Source organism: Cercospora beticola, chromosome 4 (assembly GCF_033473495.1).
Source record: "Cercospora beticola chromosome 4, complete sequence".
Classification (NCBI taxonomy): Eukaryota; Fungi; Ascomycota; class Dothideomycetes; order Mycosphaerellales; family Mycosphaerellaceae; genus Cercospora; species Cercospora beticola.
This window is the reverse complement of record NC_088938.1, coordinates 1617061-1639023: the sequence shown is the minus strand read 5'-3', so window position 1 is coordinate 1639023 and position 21963 is coordinate 1617061. Positions and strand designations below refer to the sequence as shown.

At 53.6% G+C, this 21963-nt stretch overlaps 9 protein-coding genes across 9 annotated transcripts; 4 read left to right on the top strand and 5 right to left on the bottom strand.

Moving 5' to 3' along the window:
- Positions 1–937: 937 nt before the first annotated feature.
- On the bottom strand, positions 938–1720 carry RHO25_006290 (uncharacterized protein; the record flags this gene model as incomplete). Its single annotated transcript, XM_065602767.1, has 1 exon — positions 938–1720. One exon carries the CDS (start codon positions 1718–1720, stop codon positions 938–940), a length of 783 nt encoding a protein of 260 aa, XP_065458839.1.
- Positions 1721–2954: 1234 nt separating this feature from the next.
- RHO25_006289 (uncharacterized protein) lies at positions 2955–3457 on the top strand (the record flags this gene model as incomplete). Its single annotated transcript, XM_023597126.2, has 2 exons — positions 2955–3230; positions 3293–3457. 2 exons carry the CDS (start codon positions 2955–2957, stop codon positions 3455–3457), a joined length of 441 nt encoding a protein of 146 aa, XP_023453022.1.
- Positions 3458–4700: 1243 nt separating this feature from the next.
- On the bottom strand, positions 4701–5574 carry RHO25_006288 (uncharacterized protein; the record flags this gene model as incomplete). Its single annotated transcript, XM_023597125.2, has 2 exons — positions 4701–5299; positions 5358–5574. 2 exons carry the CDS (start codon positions 5572–5574, stop codon positions 4701–4703), a joined length of 816 nt encoding a protein of 271 aa, XP_023453020.1.
- Positions 5575–6529: 955 nt separating this feature from the next.
- RHO25_006287 (uncharacterized protein) lies at positions 6530–8025 on the bottom strand (the record flags this gene model as incomplete). The annotated part of the gene is made up of 2 exons (XM_023597124.2): positions 6530–7515; positions 7575–8025. The coding sequence occupies 2 exons, from the start codon at positions 8023–8025 to the stop codon at positions 6530–6532; spliced, it is 1437 nt and encodes a 478-aa protein (XP_023453040.2).
- A 1045-nt stretch (positions 8026–9070) lies between these two features.
- Positions 9071–12194, top strand: RHO25_006286 (uncharacterized protein; the record flags this gene model as incomplete). Its single annotated transcript, XM_023597123.2, has 2 exons — positions 9071–9466; positions 9522–12194. The coding sequence occupies 2 exons, from the start codon at positions 9071–9073 to the stop codon at positions 12192–12194; spliced, it is 3069 nt and encodes a 1022-aa protein (XP_023453038.1).
- Positions 12195–14445: 2251 nt separating this feature from the next.
- On the top strand, positions 14446–15958 carry RHO25_006285 (uncharacterized protein; the record flags this gene model as incomplete). The annotated part of the gene is made up of 9 exons (XM_023597122.2): positions 14446–14472; positions 14528–14589; positions 14651–14718; positions 14767–14788; positions 14839–14874; positions 14933–15346; positions 15421–15658; positions 15711–15793; positions 15847–15958. The coding sequence occupies 9 exons, from the start codon at positions 14446–14448 to the stop codon at positions 15956–15958; spliced, it is 1062 nt and encodes a 353-aa protein (XP_023452776.1).
- An 892-nt stretch (positions 15959–16850) lies between these two features.
- RHO25_006284 (uncharacterized protein) lies at positions 16851–17642 on the top strand (the record flags this gene model as incomplete). The annotated part of the gene is made up of 1 exon (XM_065602766.1): positions 16851–17642. The coding sequence occupies one exon, from the start codon at positions 16851–16853 to the stop codon at positions 17640–17642; it is 792 nt and encodes a 263-aa protein (XP_065458838.1).
- A 302-nt stretch (positions 17643–17944) lies between these two features.
- RHO25_006283 (uncharacterized protein) lies at positions 17945–19831 on the bottom strand (the record flags this gene model as incomplete). Its single annotated transcript, XM_023597121.2, has 1 exon — positions 17945–19831. One exon carries the CDS (start codon positions 19829–19831, stop codon positions 17945–17947), a length of 1887 nt encoding a protein of 628 aa, XP_023453042.1.
- A 620-nt stretch (positions 19832–20451) lies between these two features.
- Positions 20452–21898, bottom strand: RHO25_006282 (uncharacterized protein; the record flags this gene model as incomplete). Its single annotated transcript, XM_023597120.2, has 2 exons — positions 20452–20904; positions 20978–21898. The coding sequence occupies 2 exons, from the start codon at positions 21896–21898 to the stop codon at positions 20452–20454; spliced, it is 1374 nt and encodes a 457-aa protein (XP_023453043.1).
- Between the last annotated feature and the right edge of the window lie 65 nt (positions 21899–21963).

The window sequence follows — 21963 nt, the reverse complement described above, 5'->3', positions numbered from 1 at the left end:
TCATCATCATTGAACTCTGATCTCTGAAGGGCATACATTTCGCGATACTGTGCACAGCAGGAAAAGCTGTTGATGTTAGCTGGCTGGGTCGTTAACTAGTTCGAACATAGGTTTCCCTACCGGGATCAACTAGCGAACTTTATTACAACCAGGCGAGATAGGTCATGCGAGAGCCGCTGTCGAGGTTCCTCAGATTGTTGCGAGGGCCCGCTTCTCGGAGCCGCTCGATCAGATCAGCACAGTGACAAGGGCCAAATGCCAAAGGATTGGCTAAGTTGTGAAGAGACGCTACTCAATGTCTGCAGATGCGTTCCCCACACTTGGTAGAGGGCAACAGGGCAAAACTTCATATCCATATCCTGACGACTAGGGCAAGATGTGTCGTTCTGCGCCAGCATTGCGAATACGATGATACGATCGAAGTGTATATGACGGTAAGCATTCCTGATGGTAGTGAGTCTGCGGACACCAGCGGTTGTCTGCAGAAAAGGTATCCACAGTCGGCAGAGGGCACAATTGAAAGTTGTGGTTCCATGCAGCACTGATCTCAATGGCGGTATGGAACTTTGCACGATGTTGAACCGCGCTTCCGGTGCCGCATGAACGCCACGGAGGCTTGGAAGGATTTCGGAGGCTGCCGTTTCTGCTGTTTTGTTGGGTGTCAGAAAACGGACGCCAGCGGATGTTTGCATCGAATGTCCCCACACTCTGATGAGGGCTCTTGGGGCAGAAGCATATGTGTATGTGCATTGGCGCCACTGGTACTCCTGAATGTGACTTGAACGCTGTACCAGTGTATCTCGTGCAGCGAGACGTGATTCTACTGGCTTGCCAGATAGAAGAGCTAACGAATGTCCGTAGTTTTGGGCCCCACAGTTCACTGAGGGCTGCTGTGCCTGCGAATACGGACCGATATCTGCTCGAGCATAATATACTACTATGGTGGCTGGGATCGAAACGTCTTCTCGCGCACTCTCCCGGCGTCACCCGTTGGGGGGACACCCAGTTCCAGTGCTGCTTCCTCGGTGAACAACTCGACAGGTTCTGGTGGAGGCAACTCGGACATATCTATGCCTTCCTTTTCATAGATGGCTGTGTTGTCTTTCTCATGAACATTTGATTCTGCATGCAACTCGTGGCTGGCTTTGATGGTACTCGCCCCTTCCCTCGCTTTCCTGCGCCTGAAAAGCAGGTAGAGCCCGAGTAGTGCCAAGATCAAGCATGCCACGACTCCGATCACGATACCTGCGATACTTTTGCCTGACAAGCTGGTCCGACGGCTGGCTGGAGGACTTGCAGCTGCGGCGGTCGCATTCGGTAACCCAGAGGCATAACTGCCGGGACTTGCGGTCGTGCTCACATCATCCTGACCAAAGGTTGTTGCAGCCGCCAGGCTACCAGCAAGACCAGAAACGGTAAATGGATTGGAGAATTGCCCGAGCTGAGCACGAATTGTGTAGTCGGGATCCTTGGCCAGACAAGAAGTCACTCCATCACGAAACCACTGCGGGACTTGGGACCAGACTTGCGATGCACAGAGTTCTTGCTCGTCGAAGCACATCAAATCTTGAGCATAGTATGTACACTCGCAAGGACCGGGCCATTGTGTGAGAGCTGTGTAAGATTTGGTGCATTCGGTGCGGAGTGAGTCGACGCGCTGGGCGCAGGATGCAAAAGTGCTTTGCACTGCTATGCAATGGCCTGTGTACGATTCGGGCATTTTGCTGGTGAAATCCTGAGTGTAACGTGTTTATGAGGTGGACGAAAGGTCAGTGACTGGAGAAGCAGTCGGGCATAGTACAAATTACGTCGAGCTTGTGGTCTCCACGAAGCTCAACAGTGTACTTGCGATGTCGTGCGACCCGAGAGAGTTGGTTCTGTCGCGCCATGGCGTCTGCTCTGTGCTGTACGGTCTCTCCGGCGTGATGGCTTCACGGGCCGGTGAAGAGCTACGACTCCATGCCATCAGAACTGCCGATGTGCCAGGAGGCAGAGCTATTCCACGAGGCAAGGCTGCAAGACTATGTCAATTAGCACATTCGCGAGGACAGACGGCTGCCTCCTTTCAGCCATTGTCTGACGGGAACGGCGGCCGTTGATCTGGCGCATGGCGACGCGTTGCAGTGCGCCCGCTCTCCGTCCGCATGTCTTGCAGCGTGACGGGAGCTTTTGAAGTCACGTTGATGTTGCTCAATGTTGATGTGGATGCCAGGGAGAAGGAGAGCGCGCGTGGAAACGCTCATAGCCGAGAGCCCTCGTCTCGAGGCTCTCGACGTCATGACCCGCACCTTCTTCCACAACAGACTGGAACAACAACTCCAAATACCAGCTTCATACAAAAACCGATTGATGCATTGCATTCATCTCAGTCATCTGGAGCATGCTGACTGATTCATTTGTCTGAGCCACTTTGACCCCGACGCTCCGCGGCAAGCGTGGGCGTGAGCCACTTCAAGCAGGCTTCATGCTGCCCAAACGTGCGGACCTGGAGGCCTGAAAGATGCAATTACGGCCGTGTGATGGAGATTGCGACTTGCTGGCCGTCAAACTCACGACATGTACGGCTGAAGGTACAGAGATTCTGGATCCGAGTGCAACCTCGTACACAAGCAAGCCTTCGATGGGATGCATATTGAGATTAGTGAACTTCAGCCGCTAGTGACGATGCAGCAGCTTCATTATGCTCCACGCGACTGCACAACGCTACCGAGGGATCAAAGATGCGCGTTTGGACAGCAGGTCACATTCCTATATCAATCCGTCATCGGTCACTAATCCCCGCAGGAGGGGCTCCACCATCACAGCGGATTGTGGCTTCCAGCTCAGCATAAACTTTGGCTGGAGACGAGATATAAGAGAATATGGAGACGCCCTGCCGGAGAACCCAAAGCTCATTCGTCTTCTGAGGGAAATCATCTTACCCTTCTAGCCCACTCAGCTACACGCCACCCAACATGCCGCTCTGGAGAATCTACGCACACCCAGATACCTTCACCTATGACCAGAGGAAAGGTATCGCAGAAGCCATCACCAAACAATATGCGATGCTACCTGCATTCTATGTCAATGTCATATTTGTCGACGTGAAAGAAGAGGGATTGTGGGTTGGCGGAGAGACGAAGAAGAACTTCGTCCGCTTAACAGTGGAGCAAATCGCACGACAAATGCCGAATCCTGATACTGAAGCAGGCCGAAAGCAACGTACAGCATGGATGGACAAGATGAATGAGGTTCGTAATGAGCTTGGTAATCATTTTGCGTTGTGTACTGAACTAATGGACTTGACATGCAGACTCTGCGTCCATACATCCTTCAGCGACCTGAGATCGAGTGGGAAATCCACATCGCGGAGACACCGAGAGATTTGTGGCGCATTCAAGGCATCGATCCACCACCTTCGAATTCGGAGGAAGAGAAGGCATGGAAAGAGAATAATAAAGCACGTTCGTATTTGTGATGAACTCGCAAATTGGACGCTTGTGCTTCATTATGGATGCACATCTTGCGGCAATCAAAGCAGCATATTTGATGGAAAATAAAGCTGGGGTGATGATCACAAAGCAAGAGTGACAATGCTGTAATGTTCTTGCATAAGAAGAACAGGGAGACAAGTTACAGTCATTCATCTCCACAGACGATTACAGGACCAGTGCCTATAGTACCAGAATATTACCTCCTAGCTTTCAATTGCCTGTGATTGGCAACCTGATAGCTAAGCTAGTCTTCTCGTCCCTACATACGTCAAGGTCTCCACCACAACATGCGACCTCGCCCGATCGAGTCAAGAATTCACAGACCAAGAGTACGAAGACCATTCTGGAGAAGCAATAACGCCCTTGAAAAGCACCCCGCAAAAAGAAAAGCCATCTTTCGCATTTCAATTCAACGACATACATCTGCAGCATAACAGCATATCAGCAGAAACACAGAAAGCCCGCGAATACAACCATGACTTCAGACACCGACGACCAAAACCCCACAAGAACAGGTCAATGCCTTTGCGGCGCAATCAAATACTCTCTCACTGGCGCTTCAGCGAAACCTTACTACAATACAATCTGCCACTGTCTCAACTGTCGCCGAGTAAGTGCAACATTAAACCAGACCAGAAATAGCCCTCCACTACTGCGTCGTCACCGAATGAAAAGACAAAAACCAACAATTTTCTCACTAGTCCCACAGGTCACCGGATCAGCTTTCCTCCTCGCAAGCATAACCCCTCGTTCAGGCTTCACCATAACATCCGGTGCCTCTTCACAAAAGTCCTACCAAGATACTTCCACTTCTTCCGGAACAGAGCTTACACGAATATCATGCGGAATTTGCAGTTCGAATCTTTTCGCTTTTACGCCGCTGTGGGATGAAATTGTGAGTATTGCCGCGGGGACGCTGGATGATTTTGATGAGAAGTGGGAGCCGGATACGGAGCAGTGGTGTGTGCATCGGGTGGGATGGTTGGGGGAGAAGGATTGGGGGGTGGAGAGTGCGAGGAAGTTTGAGGGGGCTGTGAAGAAAGGTTGAAGGGGGATGGAAGGGCTGTTGGAAGAGTCAAAGTGCTGTTCACGTAGGAAAGTTGCAATTTGATTTCTTACATTCTTTTTGGGTCCATCATCACTCGTCAATTTACAATTTAAGCTAAGTCGACATCTCATCGTATCCATATTCTCATCCTCTTGCGTCTACTTCTTTGTTGCAAAACTTCATTCCCAGGTCTTCTCCCCAATGACCCAGCCATCGTACCATATGAAACTCGAATTCGGTGTATCTGCCCAAGCCAGAGTATCTTTCTTAAACTTTCTCAGCCAGTTCTCGTCGTCTTCGGACTCTATCGGTTTCCCATACGTCGCAGCAAAACTGGGCAGAAGGGCTTTCGCAAATAGCCGCTTCTCCTCTGGTTCCATCAAGAGATTGGCGACGTCGCCCGATGAAACATGATCCCTGTCGAAGCCGGCTTCTTGCATCCAAAGGGAGTTGATGAGGCCTGCTTCCGGGTGCGCACCACGCTGACGTGATAGAGTGTGATAGAGCTCCCAGTTTCGTTGTATGGCTGGAGTGGTAGGTCGAGTGCATTGAGAATGCATGTCTCGTGTCGCCACGATGCCACCGCTTCTGACAACGCGAGACATGGACTTCAAGGCATCGATGGGTTTATCGAGATGGACAAGCAGTTGGTGACAGTGAGCGATATCGAAAGAATTGGACGGAATGGACGATGGAAGGGAGTAGACATCAGCTTGCATGAATTCCACATTGGTCAATCCAGCAGCGGCAGCTTGAGCTTTCGCGGCCGCAACGGAACCTGTGGGCCAACCTGTGTAAGTTGAACTGCTGGGACCAACGGCGATGGAGAGACGAACTGGCAGAGTAGTCGACGCCCAGCACGTATCCATGTGGCGCGCGGCGCGCGAGATCGATTGTGATAGATCCAATACCGCAACCAACATCGATGATCCGAGAGTCGCTCTTGATATATGGGATAATGTGTGGGGCATGGGCCTCAACAGTCCTCAAGTTGAAGAAAGCATCGAGGTCACGGAAGTCGGGAGTGCAATCCTGATTGCTATCGTTGGACATTGTGCAAATTTCAAAAAGGCAGGACTGATGCCTCGAAGCTGTTCATCCAACGACTGGTTTATATCACATTGTATTCTTCGTGTCGATGTAGTGCAAGGGTCCGCACCCAGCAGCCCAGATCCCTGCTGAACTGGGGTCCAAAGCTTGAGTCCGGAGTCCGGAGGCTGTAAACTTCACATTCACACTCATCTTTCAGACAAACACATCGCGGTTTTGCATCACGGTGCGCTGTATTGCCTTGTACGATCCAATCAGCGAACTCGGGGCTCAAGTGCCGCACAAAGGCATGCACCTGCCTGTCCATCACTTGGATCCGTGCGTTTCCAAGCGGTATCATCGGCCATGTAAGTGATCCGAGCCGGTCTCCAGACATGTTCGTGGTCTAGCGTGGGTTGCTGCGTGTGACTGATGCACGGGATGCGCGGTCATGGTGCAATGAAAACATTTTTGAGCATCGTTGAGATCGAGAACACCTCATATTGAGCCAGAAGAGTCGCAAGATGGCAGCTCGCGTCTTGCACAGGAGATTTCAGCCACCAGCTATGGCCACTGCCCTGAGCGGGGCCGGATTTCTTCCACGCTAAGTTAAGTATCTTCACGGAGCCATCCGGACAGTAGCTAGATGGCTGTGTTGACTGATCTGCTTTTTGGTCTTCGTTTTGCCTGATGTCGTGGCCGAGGTCATCTCTGTGTACAAGGGGTTGGTCGGATGTGAAGTCGTGACCTTTGCCCCTTTTGGGTTTGCAGTGCGAGGGATGTGGGTCTGGCTTCCTCCATTCGAGATACATCTCGCAAGCTGGCTTCGCAGGAACGCGGACTATTGATTGACCACGAGCCTGTAACTTTCATCAGTGTTGGCATAGCTTGCTTGGCAGGTCGGCAACAAGACGCAAGGCTAATGGCTCAACGTCAGCACGTTGTCGTTAGGAGATCGCGCGGCCGAAAGCAAGCCCATTCAAGCGGCGTAGACGAGGTCCAACAGGGTGGTGAGCAGAGCAACGCCACCACCTTGGGTCTCCACTGTTCGGCCGCGTCCGCGATCATTCCAGTCGCCCTCGCGACCCTCAACGGCCTCCGTGGTGATACATTTACCTGCACTGCGATTCATGAGGGGTGCCATGGGGATTTGGTCTTGCACATGCGGAGCTCCTGCAATCTGTTGGCCGCCTGTTGAAGTCGACCAAGGTCGGTGTAGGAGCTCTGAAGCATTGTTGCGATAGTCCACCGCACTTGCGGGAAGTGCAGCGGGTATATAGTTACCCCGTGAGGCACCCCACCACCCGCCGAATAGTCCTTCACAATTTCGCGTTTCGAGTGCGGCGCGAGCATTGTGTGCGATCCAAGGGGCATAGTCTTGACAGCTGGTACGGTGAAGCGCAGCAAGCTCATTGTTAGCAGCAAAGGTTTTGCCCGGATAGAGTGGCTCTCTTGGCAAGGGCTCGCAGAACTGCCCGAGATGGTGTAGGTAGATGCCCTTGAAGGTTTGGGCATCCTGAGAACAATCGCGCTTGGCATCACAGAAGTCTTCCAGGATCCCCGCTCGACCCAGACCGGCCCACTCAGAGGTCTCTGACGAGACAAGGTCTCGATCGACCCGCCATCCGGTCGCCTTGATGACATTCCGCACAAGTTCGTGTCCGTCTTGCAAGTAGGTGGTGTTGCCAGTACTTTCCCATAGTCCACGCAGGCCAGAAAGGATTACCCCTTGATTATATGTGTAAACCATTTCATTCCTGGAGTCGCATTGTGTTTCGTTCCGCTCGATCCCCGAAATGTGGAACCCGTCTACATAGAGACCCTGCGTGTTAGTCATGTTGCTGTGCTTCAGCCAGCGGTACCCCTGCACTGCCGCAGTGAGGAAATGGGCATCATGTGGCTTGGCATGTTCGAGGTCGTTGGCGCGAACGTCGTCGCTCTGGAACGGAGATGAGTTGTCGTCTCCTAGGCACAGTGAGTAGGAATTGCTGGAGATACATGCGGTGCTCAAGTGGTACTCGTACCGGGAAAGTGCAAATACATGCCTACCGAGGCTGCAATCCACAGCTGATTGGTGATGGCATTCTTGTACGGCTCCAGAGTAGGATTCCATACCATGCCGCCACCACACAGGCTCTCGTCCCAACCACGACTCGCCAAGTCGTAGAAGATGTGAGCGCGATGGGCGAAGGCGGCTTTGAACTGCACGCCGTGCCAGGGCTGGAACTGGTAATGCAAGCGAGAGTGGGTTTGCATGAAGCGAAGGTGCTGCAGCCACGCGAGCACCACCCACAGCATGTCATCAAAGGCCTCTTGCCTGACGGCGAAGGCGTCCTCACCGAAGTAGAAGGCGGTGGCCTGGCCAAAGTAGGTGTTGAGCTCGTTCTCTACATGCGGTGCATCGCTGGCGTCAGCGGTACCTGCATCGAGCGCCTTGCTTAGCGCAGTCAAGGCAGACGCGAGGTGCGTGTTCATCACTGCCGCCGTCCAGTCGATGGCCGTGGGCCACGCACCCAACCACAGCTCGAAATACGACGACTGCATCACCCGGATTGCTTTGCGCAGGTCCTGCAGTGGATCGACGTGCAGATCGAGGCCATGTCGCAGGGGTGGAAGGCGTGTCTGCCATGCGGCGGGCGTGCAGGGTGCATGTGTTGCACATGTTGCACATGTTGCTGTGTTGTTTGTTGGTGTTGCTGCCGCTGGTGTTGGAGAGAACAGTGATGAAGCTGGAATTGCCCGAAGCAGCAAGAGCAACACGGCCGAGGTGGTCATGGTCGTCCAGTTGGCACAATTCGGTCTCGTCATGCGTATGCAGCGTCGATCGAGCACATCGACGAGCCGGATCTCGTCTCTGCGGACTGGCCGGGGGGACGGTGGAGGAAGTGTCGCACACCAGCAGGTGTCACGGTGGCACAGCTGCAGCAGTGCCGACGGGAATCTCGCGATCACCCAGATCAGCCTGTCATGCGAGCAGCAGTGCGCCGCCAATGCCCACATGCACACGGCCTCGTGATGGACAAAAGCGTGGATGGAGGGTGCGACAGGAACAGCTTGTCCGATGCGCGCAGCCGCGGCAGCGAATGGGAAACATGCCATCCTCCCACCGTGCTCCGGATAGCTTCTAGCCATCGAGCTGTGCTACGGGCTTATTCTGCGTTGCGCACGCTAGTTAAGTGCTGTGCATGCGTCTTGTTCGTCTGCTGCTTGCCTACACCCATTGCTCGCTCACTGACCGCCGCCATCGACCATGCCGGCGCGTGCCACCACCGCTCTCACCCTTCGACCTCCCGATTGAACTCTCTCGCCCGTTTCCTAGCCGTGCTGTCACAGCCCGTGCCCTCACCACAGTCGCTACATACCCCTCCGCATCTCTCCTCCATACCTCGACGGTGGAGCAGCATTACGGCCGTGGCGCGGGGCGGAACCGGCTGCTGGATTGTGCTCTTTCATTCATTGCCCCTCCGCCGACGACATCGCCCACCAGCGCCCTTTGAGCCTCCTCCTCCAACCACCCAGCATGGCTGACCCTTCGCGGCCCTGGGTGTCGAATCCTACGGCCCAGGCCATCTTGGACTACCTGCAGATCGCATATCCCATCACCTTGCTGGTGCTCTATCTGACCACCTTCACCGTCCGCAGCATCGTCACTGCCCGCAGCGACAGCGACACCCTCCCCTCGCAACGCCCGGAGCAGCTGGGGCCTGGTGGCAAGCCGCTGCCCAGGAAGAAGAACAACGCTGTCAAGAAAGAGTCGGACATTTCACCGGACCTCGACTTTGCGCGGCCACGCAAACTACTGTTCGAATGGCTGTCGGTGGGCGTCATCTTCTCGCTGAGCGCCAACATCCTCGTGGTCATCGTCCACGCCATATCCGCAAGAGATGAGGGCTGGTGGTGCGGTCAGGCACCCACGGTATGTTGCGGGAAAGAGCGATACACATGCGTGCCAGCACATACTGACAGGACAGATCTATCTGGTGGGGTCTTTCATGGTCTACATCCTACTCGTCATTCACATGATCGACTCCAAGCCATCGCCCACCATTGCCCATTTCCTAACATGGGCCGCCGCGTTGCTGATGGAGCTCGTCTTACTGGGAGCCTCCTTCGCCGCATACACTTCCGAGCACCGCGAACCGAAGCCCGGTCATCGCCACGGTGGCGAATTCCGGAGAGGCATGTCGGAATGGGAAGTCACCGAAGTGACCATCGACATCGTCCGCGTCTTCATCCTTCTGGCCCTCTTGGCATTCTACACTCTCTTCGTCTTCTTACATGATGTGTGGAAGCGAAAGCCCCAGTCAGAGCACGTGCTCAATACCGAGGAGACCACTGCCCTCCTGTCCAATGGTCATGCGGAGAACGGCGCAGCCAATGGTACTGCACACGCGTACGGTTCCACAAATGGCAAAGCGCACGGGCCTGCCGGCTATGGACATGGACGCAGTGGTCACCACGAGGAAGCACCGGCGGGCTGGGAGAAGCCAAAGCAGACGCCGACACGTAGCTGGTGGGAGTACCTTCGAGCATATGCAGTGTTCTTGCCATACATCTGGCCAGCCAAGGATCGGGCACTGCAGCTCAACTTTGTCATCTGCTTCGTGATTGTGTTCCTCCAGCGTGGTATCCAGATTCTGGTTCCCATCCAGCTGGGTAACATCACTGATATCCTGGCCGGAGACAACATCTACATGCCATGGCTTGCAATTGGTCTGTACATCATTTACCGCCTGTTCCAAGGCTCCAACGGACTGCTGGGAGCTGCGAGACAAGTCTTGTGGATCCCCATCGAGCAGTACTCGTACCGTGAGCTCTCGGTGGCAGCGTTCGAGCATGTCCACCACCTCAGCCTGGACTTCCACCTGGGCAAGAAAACCGGCGAAGTGCTCTCTGCATTGGGCAAGGGCGCGTCGCTGAACACGTTCCTTGAGTCCGTGACATTCAACGTGCTTCCCATGCTCATCGATCTGGGCGCTGCTTTTGTGGTATTCCTCGTCAAGTTCGATGCCTATTATGCATTGGTGATTGTCGTGGTTACTTTCTGGTACATCTACATCACCATCCGCATGGCAGCGTGGCGAGCAGAAATCCGCCGACAAGCCACGAATGCAAGTCGGGAAGAGGACGCTGTCAAGAACGACTCCATGATGTCGTACGAGACGGTCAAGTACTTCAACGCGGAAGCGTATGAGTTCAACCGCTATCGCGATGCCGTGAAGAAGTATCAAAAGGCTGAGTACCAGGTCACTTTCTCGCTCGCGCTCATGAACACGATCCAAAACTTGGTTTTCATGTTTGGACTGATTGTGGCCAGCTTCATAGCAGCATACCAAGTCACCTCGGGAATACTCAAAGTGGGCAAATTTGTCCTGCTGGTAACGTACATGACACAGCTGCAAGGGCCTTTGAACTTCTTTGGCACATTTTACCGGATGATTCAGAACAACATGATCAACTCGGAGCGCATGTTGGAGCTCTTCAAGGAGCAGCCGACCGTAGTGGACAGCCCGGAAGCCGAGACGATGCCTTCTTGCGAAGGTGAGATTCGATACGACGATGTACACTTTACCTACGATCAGCGAAAACCTGCGTTGCAAGGACTTAGCTTTACCTGCAAGCCAGGCACCACAACCGCATTGGTCGGCGAATCTGGAGGTGGCAAGTCCACAGTTTTCCGCCTTCTGTTCCGTTTCTACAACACGCAACAAGGAACGATTCAGGTGGATGGCAGGGATGTGCAGGGTATTACTATTGACAGCTTGAGGAAACACATTGGTGTAGTACCGCAGGACACGGTCCTCTTCAACGAGACGCTCATGTACAACCTCAAGTATGCCAGGCAGGATGCCACAGACGAAGAAGTCTACGAAGCGTGCCGAGCAGCGAGTATACACGACAAGATCATGGGATTCCCGGATCAATACGACACGAAAGTGGGTGAGCGCGGGTTACGACTTTCTGGTGGCGAGAAACAGCGAGTTGCGATTGCTCGCACTATCATCAAGAACCCCCGCATTATCCTGCTGGATGAAGCCACTGCAGCGCTGGATACCGAGACGGAGGAGCATATCCAAGAAGCTCTCAACACCTTGGCGCAAGGCCGAACCATGCTGGTCATTGCTCACCGGCTAAGCACAATCACCATGTGTGACCAAATTCTGGTTCTGCATCAAGGCAAGGTTGCAGAGCGAGGGACCCATCACGAACTGCTCGCACAGCGAGGTCGTTATGCGAGCATGTGGAGGAAACAAGTCCGAGCGCAACGCGCCGCAGAGGAGGCCAAGGTTCTCAAGGAGAAAGCTGACAGGCTTCGACGAGAGAGCATGGACAGTAGCGCGGCCCGTCTCCGGATTGGCCAGGATGAGGACACACCGCCCAGCAGCGACGAGGAGGAACACGCACGCAACAAGCAGGCGGCACCTGAAAGCGACTTCCAGAGTGCGCTTTCGTTATCGCCGAGGGCTGCGGTCCCCCACGCGCAAATATCTACAGTGTTGGGTGGAGGGAAAGATCCTGGTACCGATGTCAAGCCACAGCTGGAAGCGTTGCGAAGTGGTACAGTGCGATCACCATCGCCTGTGGTAGAAGAGGAACATCACCATCACCAACACCATCCCGGGAAACCTGCAGGACACCCTTAGAGGAGGAAGATGAGTACGAGCGGCAAGGTGCTTGACGATGAGTGATCGATATGGAGCAGGTGGCGAATGTCAGGCGATTAGTTCGCCGGCAGAGTGTTGGAAAGTAATGAAGGAAATTACACCCTGCTCGGAGCAAGAAATTGCTGCTGCTTGCATACACTCAGCGGCGCAAGCATTATAGATGGATGGGAATCGACGTAGTGCGCCAACGTTCCAGCCTTGGTGTTCACTACATGGTGGAGAGGCGAAGAAGAAGGGCGACGATGGACGAAAAGTATTATGATTACTTTTTAATCGTATTGTTGAAACACCTATCAACTATCAACCTACTGAATCCAGTGACTCCAGACCTGTCAATTTTACACAGCCAAGAATTCCGCTCGGCTACGTGCTTACCCAGAATGTCGGTGTCACGTATACAGCGCAACACGGGTACGTATCTCCTCGCCTCAGCGTCTTACAATGCCACTGCATGTGAAAGAGAAGAGCGGTGAAGGAGAAGAGTTCGAGAAACAAAAACAGATCGGAATCGCGCGTGCAAGCGAGGTGAGATAGACATGGTAGCTGATAAGGGAAGAATGGATGTCGTCTACTGAACAACGAATGGTGGAATCGTCTGGGGATCGGGAAATGGGTGCATTGCATTGCAGTACATTGCAGTACAGTGCAGTGCATTGCGTTGCGTCCTTTGTCGTGCATATTTGAGGGCTTGGTGCTTTCTGACATACTGCATAGCTTTTTTCTTGGCCGTGTGGGCGGCGTTTGGTTGATGGAAGGAAACGGTCCATGGTTCACGAAGGTGGATTGTTTGGTTCGACCTGTACAGTTTCTACGACGCATGGCGGAGTGAGTGCACGTTGTTCTTCGGTAATGCCGTGCAAGGACTTTGGTCCTCCTCACGGGCTTTCCGGGTTGCGGATCCTATAAGTGGTGGAAATTCCGTGGATGGCATACTGTAGCTGGGGGTTTTAATGGTTCTGTTTGCGTGGCATGTGGTGGTGTCGGGAATCCGTGGAAGGTTGTGCAGTGCTGACACAACGTGGAAGTTGCGAGCACCGTTTTCAGTGCTGAAGATGGCAGCTGATGTCACTTCACTTCAGCACTTTCTGCTCCCAACATGAAGTCGTTGACAGTGTACAGCGATGAGTGAATATGGTGTCTCAAAAATGTTGACCACTCACTTGACACTTTTTCCTTCGGCTTTTCCAGATCGGACAGCACTTCGTATTCGAGCTTCCAGTCCTTCAAAGACCCTCGACATCATCACTGTTGTCCTCACATGGCCTCGGCGCGCCCGTCACAGCCGCGTCTCTGTCGAAACAACACGAGCTGGCCAGCCAATGTCTCACTGCAGCCGTTGTGCAGCACAGCGCGGTGATGATTGTGCCCGCGGTGTCGACCCAATCAATCGGACGGAGCTACGGGCACCTTCTCCACGATGCATCGCACACCTGACCCGAATGCGCTTCTAGCTGCATAGAATATTGCTCTTCCTCGCCCAGCCCAGGATCAACAACCTTCTCTTCTGCGATCCATCGACGTCGGCGTGCTCTGAGTTCCAGAAGCTGGCTTGCTGCCACAAGATGAGCCGGTCCCGCGCCCTCCTGTGCCGTGTTCAAATGCCCAGCCGGGAGCCCGATTGAGAAATAGCGCAGGCCTGTCGGACAATGGTCCGATGGGTTTGCTGATCGCCAATGCCTGGCGTGACGCCAGGCAAACGGAAGCTGTGAGACCAGCTGCGCTACCACCGACAATGTGACTCAGCACTGCTGCAGGTCCGAGAACGAAGCACGCCGCGCTTCCGACAACTGCGGGCAGTCGACATCTTCATCCTTGCTAGACCGGCCAACGCACACACACGCCAAACGATACTTGACAAGGGCTGTGATTCGCTGCATCTCCCTTCTCCCTCGTACCAGGATACAGCTGCCGGCCCAGCCTCCCGCCTTTCTGGTTCACTCAATGTTCGATGCCCTCTTCACTACTGCACAACATACTCGAGCGTACCGTTCCCTCGGGTCCAGCATCTGCCATCATCAAAATCTTCACGACGACACTCCGAAACACATCTGTCGACGCTGACCCGACGATCTGGTCTCGCCGATCTGGCACATCTGAATCAACACTCTGAAGGGAAGCCATTGGTCGTACACGGAGACTCCGGAAACAGCTTCGAGATACGAAGCAAGATAGAGTGCTGTGGTGGCGGTTGTTGCGACTTCTGCCACCACCACAACTTTGCTCTGTGCAAATGGCACTCTCAGACCAGATCCCTATAGTGAGGCCATTCTCAGCCATGTTTGAAGAATATTCAGCGCTGAGACACAACAAAGGATGACCATTATTCTACTTATTCTAGTGACCAATATGGAGACGAGAATGATAGCTACACCTCGTTCGTGGTCTCGATCTGAAAGTTCAAGTAACATGAGTCGAAATGCTGAGAATCGATTTAGTGCGAGGACGTTGGCGACAACGACGACCATGTATCGACATGAAAATGGGAGGACCTATCACGCATATCGTAAGTATGTGCCTTTGATTCAACGTGAAGTGTGCTAATCGTGAATAGGAGACGGCGAGTATTGGCAACCGTAAGCTATATCCAATACTAGACCGATGCAGGTGAACTAAATCGCCCCAGGAACGACGAGAAACAAAACAACCACGAGGCAATAGTGTATGAGGATCCACGACTGTATGTCCTGATATAACGATCGAAATCTGACATATCTCAGGCACCACCTTTGCATCATGACCCTACGAGACAAGCTCTTTCTCGCACCCGTCACCGATCCCAAACGTATCCTCGACATTGGTACCGGGACCGGCATCTGGGCCACCGACATTGCAGACAAATTCTTCAACGCTGAGGTGATCGGCACTGATCTCTCGCCTGTTCAACCTGGCATGCAGCCCGATAATTGCCGATTCGAGATCGACGATTGCATGTCAGAGTGGGTGTATCCCGAGAATCACTTTGACTTCATCCACATTCGCGGGCTTTTCGGCAGCATCGGTGATTGGCCGCAGCTGTATCAACGATGTTATGAGCATATGGAACCTGGTGGATGGCTTGAACAAGTTGAATGGAGCATACAGAACCGAAGTGCAGATGGCTCACTCAGCCCTGATTCAACATTGGCGAGATGGTACGCTGATACAGATAAACGCTTTTCTGACAATGCACACCCAACAGCACGTTGCTGACGATCATTGCTCACAGGTCTCGATACGGCATCGAGTGCGGAAGACGGATAAACAAAACTTTCGAGATTGCAGAAAACATGGCTGGGCTTATTAAGGAAGCTGGCTTCGTCGACGTGGTAGAGAAGCGTTTTAAATGGCCTATTGGACCTTGGAGTTCAGATCCAAGACTGAAAGAGATTGGGAGATGGAACTTGCTAAACTGGGAAGAGGGGATGGAAGGTTGGGTGATTGCGCCTTACACAAGAGTATTAGGGGTAAGCTTCCTCTCGCTACCGGCTTCCAATGCAGGAGCTGATTTTGCCACAGTGGTCCGTCGACGAAGTGCAGGCCTGGCTGCAGGAGATCCGAAAAGCTTTGCGAGATCGCAAGAAGCATGTTTACCACGAGGTGTAAGTTTTTCGACTTTGATATCGCTTGTTGACTCGCTTACACTGGCTTTCAGACGATTGGTATATGCTCGTAAGCCATTCGACCACGAAGTCAGTGCTCCTGCGGAAACGAATGGAGAGCACGAGGCAGGTAATGGCAGTGTAGCAAGACCGCCGTCTGACTAGCAGCGAGTCCTCGGCATCAATTGGCTTACGTATACGTTAGCTTAGAGCGTACAAGCGAGCATCACCAATTTGGAGCCTTTTTCAAACGCCAACAACATATGAGGACATCCACTCATACCACTACAGGCTGGCCTGTGTGACGACGCCTTCCGAGCACGTGGAACGAGATTCTAGTGCACTGATCATACTTCTAGATGTTGTCGTATCAAACGTAATCCCATTGAGCATCTGAGCTACACAAACGACCGCCAATATTGGGCAAGAAATTAAGCTTACTGACATGTAGCAGAGTACCATCTCGGCCTCGAATAACGGCGTTTGGACACAAGCAGAAAGGCCGAATCATGCACCCACCAACATTTTGAGTGGCATGTCGTTAGCAAAGAAGTTGGTGGCGTGCCTAAGCATCTAGAACGCGGAACCAACATGCTGGAAGAGAGCCACGAATATTGCCCTAAGTGCATGCAATTTTTGGTTGCATGCGTGATCGGCTGTGTTGAACCCTTTGAGTCTTGAGCAGCAGATTCACGTGGAAGACTCGATCTACCTGTTGGTCTATTACCGCATTGGGCAAGAAGTAGGATTCCAACCGAGCCACTGCAAAGCAGCACTGCCATTGAGATCATCGCTAATCCTTCAGAGTGTCGATCATCTACGGTAATACCAGAATACCAACATGTGAACGAGCTATCGTGCTGCTAGTGTATAAGAAGCGTTGCATGCATCAGCTATCGCGAGAAGCATCCTTCCTAAAGTCGTAGAAGCAACGAGCAGCGCATTGCAAGGAGATCAGCTGTATTCGCACGAAACGAAACCTTGCCTTGGTCACAACATATCCAACCACACAAGACCATTCAACTCAATATATCCCAACAAGAACACCCACAACAAAATGGCCGTCCCAATTCCCCGCCAACTCCTCACAAACTCCTACAAAGGCCCCCACTACACCCTCCAACCCGATGAAACCTCCTCCACCAACGGCCTCATCCTCGCCCCCGCCGAATCCTACATCAACGGCGGCCTCAATTTCACCTTTCTCCCTGCCTCAAACAGCACTCCCACAAACCCGACTTACACCCTCCAAATCGTCTTCGAAGAACACCACTCTCGCTTCCATATCAGCAAACCCGGCATAGAATACACAACTTGGCTCCTCGACATGTGGGACACCCCTTCTCGAGACCAAGTCTGTCTTTCCGAACCCGATGGAACAACAAGTCAGATTTGGCATTTGGAGGAACAAGCCCGGATCCCTGAGGGTGCGCCAGGGGCGAGGTATTATAAATTATGGAACGATTGGACGGGGCCCGGGATGTGTTTGAATACGTATGCGAATGGGTCATATGGGGCGCATATGTCGGATCGGGCGGGGGATACGAGTGGGCAGTATTGGATGTTGAGTGGTTTGCCGCCTCAGCAACCGCAACAACAGCAGTATTATAGTGCTCCGGTGCAGCAGCAGCAGCAGCAGCAGCAGAATTATGCGGCTGTGGGTGCTGCGGCGGGGTATGCGCATGGGAGTCAGCAGCATCAGCAGGATGATGGTAGCAGTAGTAGTAGTAGTGATAGTAGTGATGATGAGGGACATGGGAAGAAGAAGAAAAAGCATAGTAAGAGGGATATGGCGACGAAGGCTGCAAAGGGGTATTTGGCTGGGAGGTTTGCGCAGAAGTTTGCATAGAATAGGATCTCAAAGCGAGGATATGAAATTGTTAGGACGCGGCATAATGATGCGATGTCGCATGTGTACATTGATTATGTTCCAATCTTAGTGCCAATCCGAAACGCCAGCGCTAATACTCACATGTATGTCGATGATATGCATTCTGTCGACAGAACTTCCCACCGGAATTGATGCTTCAAATGCTCCTAGGTCCCAATCCAAGAAAAATGTAGTGTTCAAGCATCACCAAGACTCCCGGACTCTCCAAGCAGATCCCAAAGTGCATGACCTAAAACACCGATAGTGTGCTTCATCTTTTTCTAAATTCCCTCATGAACGCCACCACAGCCACAGTCTTTCCCAACAGCTGCACGATCATCGGAGCTCCTCCGCACGGCTCTAGTCCGATGATCTCCATGGTAGCCCTCTAGATGCGTCTGCCCATCCAGCCTCTCGCCGTCCTCCGGCACAGTGCCCAGAAATTCGACGTGTTTTCCCTGCCTTTCATGAGCAAACTTCTTCAAGATTTTGGTGACCCTCTCCACCTCCTCTCCGGCACCCAAGTAGCTCTTCAAGAAGTTGCCCACGTCCGTATTCTCGTGGTTTCCAACCAAGGCCCGCGCGGCAACAGGGTCCGAAGAGTAAATATTTACATCCGCGCCAGAATGGCCGTGTGTCGACCAGCCAGTTTGTGCGCGACGAGAGATCATGTCGGCGAAAATGTAAGATGCCGGAGCGGAAGCCGTTAGGAGAGATTCTATCTCGGCGGAGGAGGCGTCGTGGATCCCGAGATTCTTCTTGAAGAGGGAGTCTAGGAATTCACGCTCGTCTTCATCGTGAGAATCATTCTCTTGCAGTTCTTTCTTGTGGAGTTTGGTTGTTCCACGATGTAAGAACTCATACCAGTTCTTCGCAGTGTGACTGGCAGAGTGTGAAGCATTGGCTAGGACACCAGGGTACCAAAGATAATCCGGATACGTTTCGTGCAATTGCCTGGCCGCAGCCAGACCTCCCGTCTCGTGATCCGAAGTGGAGACCATCAGCGTGGGAGTATCCGACTTGTCAATGAACTCCAACACGGCCTTCATGGCGTGGTCGTATGCCAGAACCTCGTGTACCTGCGCAGCGGGATCGTTGCCGTGGCCTGCGTGATCGATCCTGGAGCCCTCGATCATGACGAAGAAGCCCTTGTCAGAATGCTTCGAGGCGGCAGAAAGAAGTTCGAGTGCTTTGCGAGTTGTTTCCTCCAAGCTCGGGTACACGTCGTTTTCCTGCCTGCGATCAATTTCGTATGGGATGTCGGTTGGAGCAAAGAGGGCTAATAGGGGAAGTTCGGCAGTGTTACTATCCAGTGCGTCGAAGTCCTTTCTGTCCCCAATATACTTCCAGCCGTTGTCCTTCGCGACCTTCAAGGCGTCCACGTCGTCGGCACGACACCCTCCTTCGGTGGTGTTGGGCAGGAAATGACATCTCCCTCCTCCCATCATCAAATCCACCACTCTGCCTAGAGGATGCGTTTCTCCCAGCATTTGCAGCGCAATCTCATCTTCCATTTCCCTTCTCCTCACGTGGCTTGCAAAAACCGCGGGGGTGGCATCCGTGATGCGCGTTGTAACGACCAAACCCGTAGTGTATCCCATGCGCTTCGCAGCCTCCATAACAGAACCACAAGGCTCAAAATCCGGCAAGACAGAAATGGCTCCATTGTAACTCTTCGCACCACAAGAGAAAGCCGTCGCTCCAGCAGCAGAATCCGTGACGAGCGAGCTTGAGCTGCGAGTACGACTTTGTCCGATGAGATGTTGATCGATACCCAGCGTCTCGCCCCAAGGCAGGTCTTCAACATATTGTCTCCAAGATCGCGTCAGGGCGAGAGACGTCGGTCCCATTCCGTCAGAGACCATGAAGATGAGGTTCTTCTTCCCCTTGCCGCCATCTTTGCCTCCGCTGCCTCCATTCTGTTGCCCATCATTGCCTGTTTGTGTAGTGTGTTGCCAGATTACTGCTAAGACTACGACTGCAGCGGTTGCGATGATGGCCCAGATAAGGAGTCCTATCTCCCGCCATCGGTTGCGTGCGAGGAGTTTGGTGGTGCTTCGACTGTCGGTTTTGCCGGTTCGCTGGCCGGTCAGGAGGGCATCTTCTTCTTCGATGCCGCGTTCGGAGGAGTTTGTCGATGGCGGTCGGTGGATGACGGGTTCGGTCATGGCGTCGTGTGAGGTTGAAGATGTGCTTGCCGCTATGGTGTTAGGTACCGGCCTAGGCGCGCAACGACGTGCTGAGGCACGCGTGCCTTTGTATGACTGAGTGCGGTTCTCTCAGGTTTATGGCGGCCACTCCTCCGAAATACCTATAGATGTAAACAGAAGGGAAGAAGGGAAAAGGAGATGTTAGGTCTGGTGACTGGGATCACAGCGTGTGAGGTGTGGTGCCGATGTCAGCAGGTTCAGAGCTCGGTCAGATGAGAGGCAGGGTCCGTCGACGAGGGCAGATCCCACCCATGACAACAGAAACAGCAGTATCAAAAGAAGTTCACTTTGAAAAGTTCACAATGTATGTCTGTCACACTCAAGTCTACCTCGATCAGAAACTCGCAGCCTCAGCCAAAACGCTATGCAAAGCCGTGCCGCCTCTAATACTCGTACCCGCTGTCGTATCATGATGAAGTGAAGAAGAAGAAGAAGAAATAGGAAAGTCATAAGCCCGTATCCAGTCCATGCCATCTCATAATGCCATGCGGTCCATGTCCAATCCATCATCATAACATTTGGAAATCGCACCGGGTCGCCTCCGTGGCAGGAGCGAAGGAAGGAGAGAGGGAAGGTCATTATCGCCCTTGGCTTCTGCTCCTCCCCTCATATCGCATCCCTTCCTCCTCTCTCTTCTTGTCCTCCCGGTACTCACTCCACTTATTCTCTCCGGCATTGGCCAACAATCCGCCCACAACAGCACCGATGATAATATCACGTTGACGATGTTGCTTGCCGAATTGTCTGCCTGCCAAACCTCCAGCGACAGCACCGGCCAAACCGACTCCGAGACCTCTACTAGAAGTGTCAAAGGTTTGCGCGATTTTGTCTTGGAAGTTGCTGCCTCCGCCGGATCTGCTGCGCGACCGGCTTCGAGAGCGTGAGCGAGAGTACGATCGTTCGCGGCCGCGTGAGACTCCGCTGCGGCGACTGACTTGCGAACGGTCGAGATGAGGGTCGGAGCGACGCGCTACGGTGCCTGCAGCGCCGTACGGCGCATCACGGGCGTAGCTGTCTCTGCGGTCGGCGGGCTGAAGATCTGATCAGTCGAAGTTCATACGTTGCACCACGCCGGTGACGAACAACAAGTGGTCCTGCACCTACAGGTCCCCGATATCTCTCTGTCGTCTCGACATAGCGATCGTAGTCGCGATCGTCGTATCGGTCGCGATCACTATATCCTCGGCCACCACTTTCGTACCTGCGACCACTTCGCTCGTCGTAGTCGCTGTCGTCGTCATCATAGTAGCGACTGCGCGGTGGAGGCTGGGCAGACCGTGAGCGCGTCTCGCCCTGGTATTGGGTGTTACCCCGGTAGTCGTCGTTGTACCCCGATGCCATTCCGCTGTCTCTGCGAGAACCAGCGTTGGTCGTTGCGACGAGCTGCTTGTTCGGCTTGTCGTGCTTTTCGAGAGTCCAGAGATCCTTTTCGGGAAGGACGGAGGCTGGGTTGCGCGCAGGATCGTCGGTTTCTGCTTCGTACTCCTGCAAGACACGATCGTTGCGTTCGTTCAGAGTACGGATGAGAGCTGAAGTATCCGAATCGTCGGCGAAACGACTCTTTGCAGCAGGTTCTAGAAGACTTGCTTGCTTGCGTCGCGACGCTGGAAGATGGACGAGTTGAGTGGTGTATGGATCAGCGTCGAGAGGACGGGCTGAACGAGTTAAGGCAAAGGCAGTATTGCGCTCAAAGTCTGATGACCTCACGCGTGAATTGCGGCCTTGCGATGCTGACCGGAGCCCTGTGCGGTTCGCGCCACCAGAGCTGCTCGAAGACGACGAAGAGGCCGCCGCAGTCGCTGCGCGGCGCTGCTGCTGCTGCTGCTTACTACTCCGGGGCGGGGCGGCCGTAATGACCTGCTGATGATGGTCCGGTGGCAGTGAACGCGGCGGTCGTACAGGCCGGTACACGTCTTCGACTTTCTTGCCGTTGATGTACTTGCGAGCACGATCCCATCCAGAGTCGAAGTGGTTGTTGACGGCCCAGCTCACAAACTCACCTGCATCCTCTACAACGCCCTCCATCTCCCAGCGGCCTTCTGCCCACTATCGAGCGACGCTGGCGGCGGATGGTGGCGGGGCAGCCCAAC